The sequence below is a fragment of the Solanum dulcamara genome, chromosome 6 (genome assembly GCF_947179165.1).
Source record: "Solanum dulcamara chromosome 6, daSolDulc1.2, whole genome shotgun sequence".
In the NCBI taxonomy this organism is placed as follows: domain Eukaryota; kingdom Viridiplantae; phylum Streptophyta; class Magnoliopsida; order Solanales; family Solanaceae; genus Solanum; species Solanum dulcamara.
The window spans coordinates 74,444,762-74,463,361 of NC_077242.1; the positions used below are offsets into that span (position 1 = coordinate 74,444,762).

Genomic DNA, 18,600 nt, shown 5'->3' on the forward strand with positions numbered 1-18,600 from the left:
TGCACACTTTTTTTCCTTTTTTCTTAAAACGTAATTATCATAAATATAAGGAGATAGAATATAATCAAATTTATGCACTAGTCATGAGACATAACATGATGTATACTGTAAATTAATTGAGATGGGCGAGATTTGATTCAAACACGACAATTATATAACAAAACAATATTTAATATAATACCAAAATTCCCAAATATTATTCCATAATGTTGCCGAGGGTCAAATAAAAATAAATTCATTACCCCACAAAAGTAAGGATAATTAAGTCCGCCTAGACACTATTCTCCCCAAATTGATCTTCAAAGTAGATCTATTAAGAAAAGTAATAAAAAACAAATCTTTATTATTGGTTATTGTAGATTAATAATTAATTGGAGGAGGACATGTCTTTGTGCAGTAGCATTTGGAGTCAGGACCACACACTCCAAAATTGAAGCCCTCACTTTGGCAGGCAGTTGTACACTTTGCATCCTCTACACATGCTCCCTGGAATGTTTTGCTTGCTTCTCGACAAATTTGCCTCTGTCATAACCAAAATAATAAAATAAAAGTAAGAATTAATAACATTAAAATTAACAAAGGAGAATGATAAATTTGATTAATTCAGATTTCCTCAGCGTAAGCTTCATATTCTCTATAGATCTCATCTATCCCACCATATTCAGTAACGTTAAGTTCATAATGTATCTCAACTAGTTTTTATTTGTGATATACTTTTTTTTTGATTTCCGGCTCACCGATGTTTCGTATCTACAATGAAAATCAGTTAAATCTAGATTAACATGTTTTTTCTAATATCAGAGGGTCGAACTCGATACCTCTAAATAAAGGTGATTGGAGGCATAGATGGTACAGGGAAGAATGGACTGAAAGGCGGGGATGGTGAACTAGTGGCTGGAAATGGAGGCATGGATGGCATAGGGAAGCCTGGAAATAGAGGTGGAGAAGAGGGACTAGTGCTTGGAAATGGAGGTAGTGATGGTATAGGGAAGCCTGGAACTAGAGGCGGGGACGATGGACTAGTTCTTGGAAATGGAGGTAGTAATGGTATAGGCAAGCCTGGAATTAAAGGCGGGGATGAAGAACTAGGAGATCCTGGAAATTCAGGCACGGATGGTATAGGGAAGCCTGGAACTAGAGGCGGGGACGATGGACTAGTTCTTGGAAATGGATGTAGTAATGGTATAGGCAAGCCTGGAATTAAAGGCGGGGATGGAGAACTAGGAGATCCTGGAAATACAGGCACGGATGGTATAGGGAAGCCTGGAACTAGAGGCGGGGACGATGGACTAGTGCTTGGAAATGGAGGGAGTGATGGTATAGGCAAGCCTGGAATTAAAGCCGAGGAATGAGAACTAGGAGATCCTGGAAATACAGGCACGGATGGTACAGGGAAGCCTGGAACTATAGGAGGGGATGATGGACTGGTGCTTGGAAATGGAGGGAGTGATGGTATTGGCAAGCCTGGAATTGAAGGCGAGGATGGAGAACTAGGAGATCCTGGAAATGGAGGCACTAATGGTACAGGGAAGCCTGGAACTAGAGGCGGGGATGATGGACTAGTGCTTGGAAATGGAGGGAGTGATGGTATAGGCAAGCCCGGAATCAGAGGAGAGGATGGAGGACTAGGCAATCTTGGAAATGGAGGCACTAATGGTATAGGTAAGCTTGGAACTAGAGGCGGGGATGATGGACTAGTTCTTGGAAATAGAGGCAGTGATGGTATAGGCAACCCTGGAATTAGAGGAGAGGATGGAGAACTAGGCGATCCTGGAAATGGAGGCACTAATGGTATAGGTAAGCCTGGAATGAGAGGTGAGGGCGGAGGATTTTTTCTTGGAAAAGGTATAGGGAAGGTGGGAGTTGAAGGTAGCTTGGATGGTGCTACACGCGCTGGGACTAGAGGCCTCTTTAAGGGTGGCATTTGACCAAACAAGGGTGAAGGAGACACAGAAAGAGGAGCTGAAACATAACGAGATGCAGAACACACATAAAAATTAGCACCAACAACAAGAACAACAACCAAAAAAGTTGACAAGATTTCTAGTGCAGCCATATTTTTTTAGTCACTATTTCTTCACCAACAATAACATGAAATGAGATGTTTATATACCAAAACAAGATGGGAAATGTGCTATCTTTGGTAAATACATTGTTTGTTTGTCATGTTTTCTAATCATAATAACATTGATGTAACAATATTGTTAAAACCTCTGATTTTATCGACATATCTATGTCAAACACAAGTTTATTCTAATTTGATTTTGGAGATTCCTAGGACAACTTTGTCATGGTCAGTATAGTAATTAAATTTCTCCAATTCAAACAAAACATTGGTACAACGTATAGAAAATATTGTTAGACCAACCATGTGGTTATTATATGTAAGAAGGAAGATAATTCGGTCTATTTGTCTATGTCTATAATCAAAGTTAATTAGTACTTGCGCTAGTGATGAGAAATAGCATGTATACTGTAAATTAATTGAGATGCGCGAATTTCGATCCCAAACACAACGATTATATAACAAAAAGAAGTTGAATATAATATAAATTCTCAAATATTATTCCATAATTGTAGTCGAGGGTCAAACGAAAACAAAGTCTCTATCCCACAAAAGTAAGCTGAATAATTAAGTTTGCGTACACGCTATTCTCCCTAAATTGATCATCAAAATAGATCTATTTTTAAAAAAATTAAAAAAAATCTTTAGTATTGGTTATTGGAGATTAATAATTAATTGAAGGAGGACATGGCTTTGTGCGGTAGCATTTAGAGTCAGGACCACACTCTCCAAAATTGAAGCCCTCACTTTGGCAGGCAGTTGTACACTTTGCATCTTCTACACATGCTCCCTGGAATGTTTTACTTGCTTCTTGACAAATTTTTGCCTCTGTCATAACAAAAATAATAAAATAAAAGCAAGAATTAATAACACTAAATAGACAAAGGAGAATGATAAATTTGATTAATTCAGATTCTCGTTCCGTAAGGTTCATATAGATTCAAGACCTCTTATTGAAGGTGAAGAGATCGCATTCATCCCACCATATTCAGTGACGTTAAGTTCATAACTTGTCTCAACTAGTTTTGATTTGTGATGTAATTTTATTTTATTTTTGCTTTTCGGCCCACAAGTATTTCGTATCTACAATGGAACTCAATTAAATCTAAATTCATGCGTTTTTTTAATTATTATTAGAGGCTCGAACTTGATACCTCTGAATAAAGGTGATGGGATCCCGAATAATCCAATCACAACTCATGTTGGTGATTTGCAATATAATTGATTGAGTGATTACTTGAAAAAGGATATTTGAAATTTAAAAATTTATTTTTTTGTCTCTTATCATTCTTGATTGGTAAAGAAAACCTAAAAAGTTTAAAGAGATGATATACCTGCATTGCCTATGAAAAACAGCACAAGAAGAAACACAACTTTAAACAAAGACAGAGGCTGCCATCTTCTTTTTTTGTTTTGTTTTGTTACGTTACTATCTCTTCAAAAGGTATTTTTTATTATGAAAATGATGAAACACTATGCTTATCTTATATAGAGTTAAGAAATGGTTCACTTGTTATTTCTGAATGAGATTATATTTAATTATTTGGTTAAGAAATCTTTTTACATTAAATGAGATTTCTTTCACTTACACACGTAGATCTAGAGTCGTCAATATGTGCTAGATTCAGCTAAATCCGTGATCTGATAGGATTAGAATAAAATATTTGAAGTCCATTTAAGAACAAAACTTTTTAGCCCAATCCGAATAAGCCTATTGGCTCATGGGGCTTGAACAATGTGGGTAGCGCGGGCATCTGAGCCGATTTTATTTTAAAACAGCTATAATAAGTAAATAACAAGAGTAATTCAAATTTAAAGTATACTTAAGCTATCATATATAAATATTACAAATTAATATTTCAATTTAGCTAGTTATATTGTTACTCATTGACTGTTTAATTTGCTTATTAATATCTCTATTTGATTCGAGCGATATCTATCTAATATTTTTTATGATAATATTTATACACTTTTATATATTATTATATACACATATATACCAGTACAATACACATATATATCTTCAAGCTTACAACTATGGTAGGTTATCTTTCTAATATGAGCTTTAACACTCAATTCTTACATAATTTCACCACAATTTGAGCTCCAGGCAAAGTAACAAATCAATTTTTGTCAACTAATAATCTTTAGGACTCATATTTTGAGATTCAATTTTCAAGATTCATTTCTAATTCTTTATTTCTCATTTTTGGGGCTAACTTTAGATCCTTGCATAATGATCCTGAAGGTTATTTTTAGAATTTTTTGTAAAATAATAATTTTATCCATCCCGATAATTGTCCCGAGTCATTTTCTTATCAATGTTTGGTGTTGGTATCAGAAATTCCTCGAAAAAAATGAGTTTTTGAAGTTTTTGAGTTTTAGAGGCTTAAGTTGTTCAATAGTGGTATTTGGGACCAACCAGAGCTATGGATCTTGGAATAAATTTCGCCAGTCCCATCAGCTTCGGAATGTGAAATTTGATCTAGGAGAGTCATGGTTTCAGAAATTCGAGTTGTATCGGAGATTTGAGGTCATAAGTTGGAAGTTAGAGTTATTTTGAACTAAGATTTGACTTAGGTCAACATTCGGAGTTCTGGTGCTCGGATTAGAATTCTGATGACTCCATTGGATTCGGGGTATACTTTTAGGCTTAGGAATGGTCTTGGTTGAATTTTTAGAGGTCCGAGCTTGATGTGGTATTTTGAGGCTTAAAATTAATTTCATTGCAACTAATCGGATTCCGGATTAAGGATACATCAAATTTGAATTCCGATAGTTTCATCGAGACCAAAAAATCAAATTTAGTAGGATAGTATACATGAGTTTTGTGCATGGGGTTCTGAACGAATCTCGAGGGTCCAATCCGAGACTTTGTGCTTGTGTGTGGTTGCTTTCATCTGTCTCAGGCCCCTTAACCTTCTTGTTCGTGCCTTCATGCCTGCGTTTGTGAGGGGTTACTTTGATGACCTCCGCATTCGTGGAGGGAGTGGCACTTTCGTGGAAGGCACAGAGGGACACCTTTGCGTTCGCGGCACATCCCCCGCATTCGCGAAGGTCAGTTTGGGTTATACTCCGCATTCGTGGCACTGGGTCCGCATTCGCAGTGAGTAGTTTGATGCTAGTTAAATAAATTTCCCAAAATGGTTATTTATCCTATTTTTCTCCTTTTTTGGACCTTTGATCTCAGGATAGGCTTTTTCGAAAGGGTATTTTCACATTTTGAGGATTGGGTACGTAATTTCTAACTAAAATCTTCAATACCCGTGGATTATATCATGATTTTCACCTTTAATAAGTGATTTTGAATTGAAGAAATTGGGGGATTTTCAAGAACTTGAGGTTTACGATTAAATGCTTCAAAGAACGTTGTCATGTAAAAAAATTCAGATTTACCTTTCGTTTTTGAAATTGAGTTTTTTGGTATATTTTGGCTCAGTTTTTAAATTGATGATTTGGGTGTCGTTGAACTCGTATTCTTATTGGAAATTTATATTTGATTAGATTTTTTCGATTCAGAGAGACGATGTAAGAGCAAGGCACAAGTTATGAAGTAATTGTATGTAACACCCCGGATTTTTTTTTGCCAAGACTCGAATCGTTCTTCTTGTGCGTGTAGGATCGAACTCGATGATTTGTAATTTTATATATGAGTTAGGATCAATTCCTAAATATTTGAAGTGTATTATATGTGTTTTAGGTCATAAGAGATCTCTAACACCAAGTCGAGTCCAAAGAATTCCAATCGATTAAGTTTTCGGATGAGTTAGTATAAGGGTCAACTTCCAACGACCATATCTATTTGAATATAATGAACTGGGTGGACCATGACCTATCAAATTAAATTTCTTTGAGTCTTCTTTCCAACTCCACCAAGATTACAATTTTTGGATTTCGGAGTCAAAAGTTATGACCATTTTACTACAAACTAGTACTGCAGGAATTTCAGGCATGGACTATAACTGCAGGAATTTCAGGCCTGGCGCTGCAGTGGCGCGGCGCGCCACTATAGTGCCGGCAGGATTTTTGCCCAGTTTTCCACATTTTTTATGAAGGGCAATTTGGACATTTTTCCTAAACATATATACACTAACTTGGAACGTTTTAGACTATAATTTTTTCAGCCTTTTGCCTCTCCAAAGAACCCTAATCTTCATCCTCTCTTCTCTTCCAAATCATCTCCAACAAAATCCTCTCAAAAGCTCAAGGATTCAAGATCTTCAAGTCATATCTTTGATTTTTGGTGAGATGTTCTTCATTTCCAGGTATGTAGGCTAGCCTAAAATATGGATTGAGTTCTTCCATATGCCCCATAGATGTGTTGGATGAAAATGGTGAAAAGCTTGAACCTTCTACGAAGATTTTCTTAAAATATTCCTAAACTCTAGAATATTTTTATATACTAGTAATTGATTGATGAATTTCATGACTTGAATAATTGAATAATTATCTTTCACATTTATTTCATAAACCGTAGCTACATATGGACCACAAATGAATTTTTGTCTATAAATTCATATGTATTGATGGTGTTCTTGAGTTGAGTTTTGTTGATAGTATGGATTCATGTATTCATTCACATGAACCCAAGATGAGATTTCTTTTGTCATAATTGTCTTGGGGTTGAGATTGATGGTTTTTGTGTATATGTATTAATTGGAATAAAAAGAATGAATTGGATAGTTATGAATGTGAATGGCATAAAAAGAAACGAAACCTTGGTAGAGCTAGAATGTCATTTTTGTTTCTATAAATGGAATATAGATTCAAAAAAGAAAGGATTGGTTAAGAACTTAAATAAGAATTTTGGAGCAAGATGTTTGATAATGATGTGAATGACGATGTTTGATGATGATGTTTGATGATGATGTGAATGATGAGGTTTGATGATGAGGTGAATGATGTTTATTTAATTAAGGAAAATGATTGATGAAGAGGTTATGTTAATAATGACGTTTTGATATGAAATGGATTGGAGTCCAATGTGACTACATGATATGTGATTTGCTTAATTTGATTTGATTGGAGTCATATGAGTATAAATGATTGTTTGAGAAGGAGTTTTAAATAAATGATTTGTGAACATTTTTGCATAAACTATTTATACACTATTTTGAGTTTAAAGAATGATTATTTTCATATTTGATGTAGAAAGAGTTTGAGCATGATTTGAGTTTGAAAAGTCTCTTATTTATTATTTTGAGTATGAGTATTTGGATTATAAATGAGTTGATAATTTTTACATCTATTTTGAGATTGTATCAATTTTAAAGAGAAGAGTTTGATGGTTTGAGATGAGTTGATTTGAAAGAAGGTCCAATGAGGCCAGATTTGATTGAGTTTTGAAAAGAGTCCAATGAGACTAAATGAGTTGAATTGAAAATAAGTCCTAAGAGACTAAATGAGTATTTTGAGTATACTCACTTGATAAATATGAGCATATTGAGTCTTGGGAGGAGTATTGAGCACCGAATTGGGTATGAGTATAGTCCATACTTGAGTCCCATGAAATGATAGGACTTGATTGATTGATTGATCCATGATTGGTTGATTCGTTCATACCCTGGGAAAGTATGAACGGACGTGGCAACAACGTCGGCTTATTGTACTGTCACTTGCTCATATGGTGATGGTTGTCGATTAGAGAAACTCCAAATTGAGTGGATTGTGCTTGATATGATTGGTTTGATTGTGATTGTAGATAGTTGAGTCGAATTGTAAAGCATTGTTAAATTTTAATTTGCATATCTATTGAATTGAGTCATTTGACTTGAGATGAGTTAATTGCATATGATTGGATTAGATTAGATGATATGTGATGGATTGGATTAGATGATATGTGATTGGATTGTAAACGATTGGATTGGATCGAATTGTATATGATTGGATTGGATCGGATTGAATATGATTGGATTGGATTGGATGGTATGTGATTAAATTGAATTGGATTGTATGTGATCGGATTGGATTATATATAAGTAGTCTCTGTCTAAACCGTATTCCTACTTTAGACTTATGACACCTTGTTGAGTATCTCTTATCTTTATGACTTGAGATATTTGAACCGGTATTATTTCATTCTGTCATATTACATACTCGTACATTCCATGTACTGACGTCCATTTGGACCTGCATCATTTTATGATGCAGAAACAGGTTTAAGAGATCATTAATAGGCGCACCATTGAGGATCTGTTCACACTCAGCTTAATGGTGAGTCTTCCCCTACATTCGGAGGATACCACTTAAGTTATTCTTGCGTCGAGTTAGTCTTTTCATTTTGATTTGAGGTAGCCATGAACCTGTCATTGGAACCAATTAGATAGTAGTGATAGAGGCTTCATAGACTAGATAGTGATGAGTCGATTGAATATTTTATTTCTTAAATTATTCTTGTCAAACTATTTAACGACATAGATTGGAGTTCGATTTGTTGGCACATGGCCTTTATCATTTGAGTTAGATTGATGATTTGAGTTGCCCACTAAATTATTTCTTTATTTTAAACTTTTTGCTGATTGATTGATATAAATGGATGTGTGATTGGATCAAGTGGCTCACTTGGGGACCAGCAATGGTCTTCGAGTGCCGGCCACGTCTAGGGTACCCTTCCGGGGCAAGACATTGTAGTTGAATTCGAGGCAAGTAAACTTCTTCGTTTAAGCCTCTAGGATCTGTAATCTTGTTGTGTTGTTAGGGAGTAATGAAAAGTGGTTCGGGTTATTTGACTATTATGATTGAACTTAAAAATGAATAATCGAGGCAATAAAATAATAATTTGATAAATTATATTGGTGTGCTCGATATGATGATGATTTTGATGAATTGCGGACCTATGAAATGATTATATTGATATGAGATGTGAACTGTTGTTGATATCGTTCTATTATTGTGACTTGCATGCACAATGCTTATTTGCATTGGTTCTGATATACTATGACAGAATCAAAATGATGATGATGCCGAAGAAAAATGGTTTCGGCGATTAATGATTATGCTGAAGGAAAATGGTTCCGGCGATTGATGTTTATGCTGAAGGAAAATAGTTCCGGTGGATAAATGGACCATGTGAATCCCCCTATATGGGTTTGGGCCTGCTAGTCAGCGAATGTGTTTCATTAGGATAAACATGTATCACTATACATGACATTTCATTGCAATGCATTGCACATTTTTTGCCATTTGTGAACTGTGTTTACCCCCTTTGTTATTTCCGTGATTTATACTATTGATTTGTTGTGACTTCACTTAGACTTGTGAGTTGTTACTATTGTGATATATATGATATTAGAACCATTAAACTGGGCTGATATTTCATGCAAGTTGTAGTTTGAGGAGGTTTAGTTGGGATGACCGGACTACTTGTATTCTATTTAGCTTTGTTTAGCTTTAGTTGTCCTCTTGCTGAGTACCGTGTTGTTTGGTGCTCACTCCTTGCTTCTACCTTTGTGTAGGTTGTGAGCTCAGACATACTTGATCTTCTAGCTATTATCCAAGGCCACTAGTTTGAGTAGCTGTTACATTCATCCAGCGAACACATTTTACTCTTTTATTATGTTTTAGTCCTATAAACGGACAAAGACATTGTGATTGTACTTCCTTTCTTATTTCAGTAAAGTATTAGTGGCTTCTATACGTGACAACCATTTTTGGAGGATTTTGAGATTATTTACCTATTTTTGATTAAGTTAAACCTTATTTTATTTCATTTACCTCCGCATTTACTTTCCATTGGATTTTATGTTAATTTATCTCGATGAGTTGAGACGAGTGTCATCACGCCCGGATTCGGATCGTGACACCTTGGTTGATGCTCCATATTTCCACGGTAAACCTAGAGGAAAGTCTCATCTTACTAGAATATCCCAGCAGTCAATTTCTTGATCATTTCTAAGAATTCCACAAAGAAAATCTCTCATGTCTAGAACTTCACATTTTTATCGGCAGGGGTGTTCGCGGTTCGATTTGAATTGAGTTTTGACTAAAAAAATACCAAATCAATTAACTTGGGCCATCAAATAATGTTGAAACCAATTGATACAAGTTAATTCGATTTTTCAAATGTTGGAACTAACCCAATCCAAACTAAGTTAGTAGTTTTCATCGGTTCAATTTTTGTCGCTTTTTTTGTTATTTTTTATTTAATTTTTTGTTGCTTTTTGTGATGGTAAAAAATATGATAATATACTTCCAAACAAATATTAGGTCGACTATAATTCAAACATAAAACTACCAAGTTATTTTGCACATAATTTTTTTTTTTTGGCATCATCAAAATAAAAATTATAAATCAAGCTAGAAAGTAAAGGCAAAGAATTTTGTTAAGCTATAAAGACAAACACCTAAATTACTAGCCAAAAGTGCAAAAGATTAATTTATACCGTCAAAATTATATGAAATAAACATATAAATGTTGCACTATGCGAGGATTTTGAAGTATTATATCATTAATATATATTTGGTTAGACTTTAGGAATACCCTAATAATATGTGAAAGGTCCTGCACATCACCATCACAGTGTTCACATTTTGTCGATTCAATTATCTTCCTTCTTACAAATAATAACCATATAGTAATTGGTCCAACAATATTTTCTATACGCTGTACCAATGCTTTGTTGACTGCATTGAGGAAGTTACTAAAGATCATGATAAATTTGTTAATCAGGTGTCAGGGGAAAGCTAACAAAATAAAATTTAAAAGACCATGAGTAAGAAGATAAACGAGAAATATATCATAAGAGGCACAATAATTTAACGTGATTCGGTCAATCGATCTACCAAATCGGCATACATCATTGTCACGCCCCAAGCCTACACCCTAGACGTAATCGACACTCAGAAGCCATTGCTGGCTCCCAAGCGAACCACTTGGCTGGATCACACATTCATTCATTCAACGGAAGACTTAGTTTAAGAGAAAAACAAATCTTAGTGGGCTAATTCAATCAACAATCTCAATCATTCTAATCAGAAACATAGTTTGAAAGAAAACTAATCAAAAGTTAAAGACATCGAAACAAATCCATCACTAGCTAGTCTATGGAGCCTCGATCTCTACTATCTAGATAGTGTCAATGACAGGTTCATGACTACCTCAAAAGAACTACTCATAGGCAATGGGAAAAAATGAATATGATCCCTCCAAAAGCGAGGAGGTCTCACCATTATCAGGAAAGAAATAGGTCTTCAACAAAGTGTCTATTGATGATCTCTAATACCTATCCCTACATCATAAAATGATGCAGGTCCAAATGGACGTCAGTACGTGGAATGTACGAGCATATAATCTAGCAGAATGAAACAACAATACATCAAAGGTAATCAAGATAGAATGAAGCTCACCCAACTCAATATGATATGCAAGTATAAAATATAATAATGTTTTAAGAAGGGCTCAGTAATATGTAACTTGTTCAAAACATGTCATATACTTTCATGCACATTATAGGAGTCTCTCTTAACTGACAACAATCCCACCACCTATAAGTAGGTGATGTATAACAAAACGACGTCTTTGTCACGTCCATCCAATACTTGCTAAGGTAAAGGATGAATCAACCAATCTTGGATCCACAATCAATCAAGTCCTATCTTGTCAGGACAATAAAAAGGGAAACATCCAACTTAACCATTCAATCCTCTCCAATGCTGTCTACGTAGTTATTGAGTTTTACTCTCACCCAATTCGGTGCTCGATACTACTCTCAAAACTCAATATGCTCATGCAACTTAAACCAATCAGTTCAATCAAAACTTTCGACTAGTTTCATTGGACTCTCATCAAAACTAAATCTCATCTCAATCATTATGTTTTTTTCAAATCAACTCAATCCAATCCACTCATTTAAATTAAAAAATCAACTCTCTTAAATCTCTTTAAAACATGCAATCTCGACTCAAATAATTAATGCATAGTGAAATCAGGATCAAAACAGTTATAATCTTAAAGACTCTTTCAATTCAACTCGGGCTCGACTCATGCTCAAATCATCAAGTTCTTTCAGAAAAATATATTTTCAAAATCAATCCCAACTTATTAAAACTCTGTCTCAAAACCATCATTTGTGCTCAAAATATTCATGTTCAATGTAATAATTAAAAGACTTCTCAGACTCAACTCATACTTGACTCAGTATCATACCGGACATTTACTATTCATAATTTCAAACTCAATCAATGAATAAAATCAAATATAATCCTAAATTAGGGTTCAACGAAGACATGAATGTACATTCAAATCAAATACTCAAGCCATGAACATCATCAATACGTATTTAATTAACCCTATGGTAAAGATTTAAGATTTCTCTTAACGATTCATGAATAGATGAAGAAGTTTGGTTTGGAAAGGTTGAAATCTATAAAGAAGAACTTACCTTGCTGAAGAATCTTGAAAGAGAACCCTAACTTGATGCTTTCTTGAAAATTCTTGAGCATTAAAGTTTAGGAGTGAATGAGAGGGTTGAAGTAATGAAAACTGACTGACTTTAGCTTTGGGGGAAAGCTAATAGTTGTGGTTTGGGATTGTGGGGTGAGAGAAAGACAAAAACACCCCTCCTAGAGCATGAAAACAAAAGAAAACTTAAAACTCCGAAGTAACGTGCGCAATCGTGCAACTGAAAGCTAGTTCGCGCGGCACTTCGTGCAACCTTAACAATAACACTTCCCTTGCTACGCAACCGCGCGGCTGACGTTCACTTCGAGCAATGGTTCGCGCAGACTACGTGGTATTCAGAAAAATGAGCATAACTTTTGGCACACAACTTGGATTGACAAACAATCAAAAGCGGTTGAAAGAATACTATAAGGCCTTTTAATTGGTTGGTATTAAGCTATAAAACTCTTCATATAAAAGGAGTCCCTTATAATCCTTAGTTCGTATCCAATATACTTCTCACACTTAAGAATTGATCTCACACATAACATACAATTATAATTAATCAGATTCGGACCTATATGCATATGAAGAATGATTTCGATTTTAGCTTAAATTTTTTTGTGGTGTGTTACAATCATACAGCCATGCCGAAATTTAGTTTTGAATCTGTTCGTCTAATTCTCTCTATAATAATCAGTATTTCCTATACGGGCAATATCACTTCAGATTGTTGGAAAAATAATAGGAAATAAAGTTGAATAAGAAGATGGATCTGAGGTGTGAAGAAATAGCTTTCCTTAAAGAGATATTGTTCGTATACATTTTATAGAAAATACAAGCAATTTTCTTTAGGATACAACAAAGCCCTTGTATATACTTGTAGTTTTTTCTTAGGCTACTTCTAGAGATTCCTTATATTTATAGGACTTAAGAAATAACTTTTCATAATAGTCATGTTCTTTCATTAATAAATGACTTTTCATAATATTCATGTTCTTTCATGAACAAATGTGTATATTCAATTTAAGACATCTATATATTACAAAATATCCAACATGAGTTGTTTGCCAACTGCACTCAAAGGCGAGGGGTTCCAAATATAATACTATATTTGCGATCATGCACACTTTTTCCTCTTTTTTCTTGAAGCACAATTATCGTAAAGATAAAGAAATAGAATATAATCAAAGTTATTTAGTACTTGCGCTGGTGATGAGAGATGGCATGTTTACTGTAAATTAATTGATATGCGCGAAATCTGATCCAAACACGATGGTTATATAACAAAAGGAGGTTGAATATAATACCAAAATTCCCAAATATTATTCCATAATGTAGCCGAGGGTCAAATGAAAACAAACCCACTACCCCACAAAAGTAAAGATAATTAAGTCTGCATATACATTATTCTCCCCAAATTGATCATCAAGGTAGATCTATATATTAAAAAAAAGTAATAAAAACAAATCTTTAGTATTAGTTATTGGAGATTAATAATTAATTGAAGGAGGACATGGCTTTGTGCAGTAGCATTTGGAGTCAGGACCACACACTCCAAAATTGAAGCCCTCACTTTGGCAGGCAGATGTACACTTTGCATCTTCTACACATGCTCCCTGGAATGTTTTGCTTGCTTCTTGACAAATTTTTGCCTCTGTCATAACAAAAATAATAAAATAAAAGTAAGAATTAATAACACTAAAATAAACAAAGGAGAATCATAAATTTGATAATTTAGATTCTCATTGTGCAAGGTTCATATCGATTTAAGACCTCTGATTAAGGGTGGAGATATCTCATCCATCTCACCACATTCAATGACGTTAACTTCATAACTTGTCTAAATTCATGCATTTTTTTATTATTATTAGAGACTCGAACTTGATACCTCTGAATAAAAGTGATGGGATCCCGAATTACCCCATCACAACTCATATTGGTGGTTTGCAATATAATTGATGGAGTGATTACTTGAAAAAGGATATATGAAGTTTAAAAATATATTTTTTTAGTCTTTTATCATTCTTGATTGGTAAAAACAGCCTAAAAAGTAAAGAGATGATATACCTGCATTGCCCATGAAAAACAGCACAAGAAGAAACACAACTTTAAACAAAGGCAAAGAGGGTGCCATCTTCTTCTTTTGTTTTGTTTTGTTATTATCTCTTCAAAAGGTATTTTTGATTATGAAAATTATGAAACACCATGCTTATCTTATATAGAGTTAAGAAATGGTTCATTTGCTATTTCTTAATGATCATATTTAATTATTTGGTAAAAAAAATCTTTTTACATTTAATGAGAATTCTTTAACTTACACATGTAGATCTAGAGTCGTCAATATGTGCTACACTAGGCTAAATCCGTGATCTAATAGATAGGATTGGAATAAAAAATTTGAAGCTCATTTAAGAACAAGACTTTTTAGCCCAATCCGAATAAGTCTGTTGGCTCATGGGGCTTGAACAATGCGGGTTGCATGGACATGTGAGTCAATTTTTTTTTGAAACATCTATAATAAGTAAATAACAAGAGTAATTCAAACTTAAAGTATACTTAAGCTATCATATATAGACATTACAAGTTAATATTTCAATTAAGCTAGTTGTATTGTTATTCATTAATTGTTTAATTTGCTTACTAATATCTCCATTTGGTTCGAGGGATATAACGCCAAAAGTTATTCAGTTTTACAGAAATTATATGTCCAAGGTCATTTTCTTGTTAGGTTATACTCAAGATGTTTGCATAGTAACATCATGTAATATTATTTTGTAGATATTTATATTAATATTATAAAATCACAATTTAAATGAAAATTTTTATAAAAAATAGTTTTTTTATATATAAAAAGTGGGCTGGACTAGCGCGGCTCAGCCCGCAAGACACATAGTTGTGGGTTGGACTTGTTGTATTCCATCCCGCCAAGATAATGGGCCAGCCCAGCCTTACCTGTCAAATTCCAAAATCCGTGTGGGCTAACTCTGAATGGATTAAGTCGGCTCATATTGACAGCTTTACGTATATCTGACTTTTTTTTGACAACATTTATACATTTTTATATATTATTATATACTAGTATGATATACATATATAAAAAATGTATTTATCTTACATAAAAATATATAACACGTTGCTAATACAGAGGCAATTTCTTCTTCTTTTTCATTTTTTTTGTTGCGATTTTCAGTTGCACTTCTTATTCGAAAGCAGCTCATATCTCCCCAAAATGATTTAAAATTTGTGCTTCTTATATAATTGTATAGGTGTTAAAAAAAATTCAAAAAATAAATAAATATGTAATGTATCAATATTTTTCTAACAATGCATAACATGTATATTTGATGTATATATGTATCAGAGATGTGTGTGTATATATATATATATATATATATATATATCTTAAACACCGTTTATACAATATTTATACATTGCAACAATTTATCTTTCTTAATGAACTGATTTCTTTTTTCAATCCCGACCAACTCAAACCTCCTTCAAAATGTCCCAAATTTTAGATATGAGCTTCTCTCGATATTTTGAGTCTTTTGATATATATGATTCACTCGAAAAAATTCACATTTACAAAAGGTCAAATTTTAAAACTTAAGCTTCAAAGCTCTTTAATGACGGATCGTTCCATTTTTCTTTCTCATGCTCTTTCTTTCTTTCTTTCTTTCTTTCTCTTTCATGCAATGAAACTTGGCTGTATATGCACAATTTTGAACTAATTCTCAGGAAGAAGCTAAACCTAGAAAAAATGGTATGAATCACATGTACATTCAAGCTTTTTCAACTATGGTAGGTTATCTTTCTTATATACTTTTACCATCTAAATCTTAGAGAATCGTTCTCCACAATTTGAACTCCAAGCAAAATAACAAAAAAACTCATGTCATCAGAAATTAATCGAGGTGTGTTTTGCTAGCTATTGGGTGATAGTTTAACTATGAAACTCACGCTCTCAATAGTTCAGATATGAAAATCAAAAAATTGTGATAATTTAAATATGTTTTTGACCCTTTAACTCTATTTATTTTTAACCTAAGCATTTATGTATTTTTGTTTAAGTTCATTAACATTTTAAGTAAAATAATCCTTTCATGAATTTTTCATAGAATCTAATATTATTTTTTATGATTGTTATTTAATATTACATTCATCAAATATGCATATTAACAAAGGCGGATTTAAAATTTTAAATTTGTAGGTTCCGATTAATATGTAATAATAATAGGATAAAAAAATAAAGTATTATTTTATTGTCTGATTTCCTTTTTAGTTGACTTTGTTATTTATATTTTTTTGTAAAATATAAAATAAATAGAAAAAACGCACAACACTATCTGCCCATGTGCATATATGTATGTAGATGTATGTGTGTTTAAATTTCACTTCTCCCTTATTATCTATTGTTTGTATAAATAAACGAGTATTGATTGATATTAATGGAATATTTTTTAAATTATAATTCAAAATTCATATAAATAGAGAATATTTTGACATTTGTTATATATTTTATTAATTATTTTTATGTTACTTTCATTGAAATATGTTTTTAATGTTATTATTACCTGCTATTTTTATTTGTATAAATAAATATTAGAGTTTTAATTAATATTACTAAGATTTTTTTTGCTCATTTATTTCATTATAAAACATTATTAACTTGCACATTCACCTTTCTTTTTCCATCTTGAATGTAAAATTATTTTTTTCTATAAAAATTTTGTTACATAAATTTGAAAAAATTGTACAATATCATGATTTTAAAATAAAAAAAGATAAAGCTTGATAATGTACGGGTAAAATAGAAATTTTAAAAATTCAATAAGGATAAAGAGGGAGAGAATGTCTATTGTTTACAGTTGAGGAAGGGGTTTGATTTTTAAAATAAAATTATGTGTGTGGAGGGGTTGGGGGGATAAAATGATTTTCAACCAAAAAAAATTGAAAGAAATCTCATAAAATTAAATTGTATTAGTATCCAGATCATAATTAATTAAAGGGATTGATACTCATTAAATAGAAAAAAGATTCTATATATCCAAATAATTAAAGGTAATCTCATTATGTAGAAGTGAATCATTTCTTAATTCTATATAAGATAGGCATGGGGCTTCATCATTTTCATTATCAAAAATATATTTTGTAGAGATAATAACAAAACAAAACAAAAAGAAGAAGAAGATGGCACCCTCTTTGCCTTTGTTTAAAGTTGTGTTTCTTCTTGTGTTGTTTTTCACGGGCAATGCATGTATATCATCTCTTTACTTTTTAGATTTTCTTTACCAATCAAGAATGATAAGAGATTAAAAAAAAATTAAATTTTATAAATCCTTTTACAAGTAATCACTCATCAATTATATTGCAAATCACCGACATGAGTTGTGATGGGGTTGTTCGGAATCCCATCACCTTTATTTAGAGATATCGAGTTCAACCCTCTGATAATAGAAAAAATGTGTTAATCTAGATTTAACTGAGTCCCATTGTAGATACGAAACATTGGTGGGCCAGAAATAAAAAAAAAAGTATATCACAAATCAAAACTAGTTGAGACAAGTTATGAACTTAACGTTACTGAATATGGTGGGATAGAAGAGAATATGAAGCTTACGCCGCAAAAATCTGAATTAATCAAATTTATCATTCTCTTTTGTTTATTTTAATGTTATTAATTCTTACTTTTATTTTATTATTTTGGTTATGACAGAGGCAAAAAATTGTCAAGAAGCAAGCAAAACATTTCAGGGAGCATGTGTAGAAAATGTAAAGTGTTCAACTGCCTGCCAAATTGAGGGCTTTGCATTTGAAGAGTGTGGTCCTGACTCCAAATGTTACTGCACAAAGCCATGTCCTCCTTCAATTAATTATTAATCTCCAATAACCAATAATAAAGATTTGTTTTTTTTTTACTTTTTTTTAATAGATCTACTTTGATGATCAATTTAGGGAGAATAGCGTGTACACAAACTTAATTATCCAGCTTACTTTTGTGGGATAGAGAGTTTGTTTTCGTTTGAACCTTGACTACAATAATGGAATAATATTTGAGAATTTATATTATATTCAACTTCTTTTTGTTATATAATCGTTGTGTTTGGGATCGAAATTCGCGCATCTCAATTAATTTACAGTATACATGCTATTT

At 32.8% G+C, this 18,600-nt stretch overlaps 1 protein-coding gene across 1 annotated transcript; it reads right to left on the reverse strand.

Annotated features, from left to right (window-relative positions):
* Window positions 1–446: 446 nt before the first annotated feature.
* Window positions 447–2,317, reverse strand: LOC129893075 (uncharacterized). Its single transcript, XM_055968567.1, has 2 exons — window positions 819–2,317; window positions 447–522 (listed from the first exon to the last, which is right to left on the reverse strand). Exon 1 carries the CDS (start codon window positions 2,054–2,056, stop codon window positions 821–823), a length of 1,236 nt encoding a protein of 411 aa, XP_055824542.1. The 5' UTR covers window positions 2,057–2,317; the 3' UTR covers window positions 447–522; window positions 819–820.
* Window positions 2,318–18,600: the final 16,283 nt, after the last annotated feature.

Excerpts from the sequence above, each read along its gene's own strand:
- LOC129893075 (XM_055968567.1), bottom strand. The coding sequence starts at position 2,056 with ATGGCTGCACTAGAAATCTTGTCAACTTTTTTGGTTGTTGTTCTTGTT.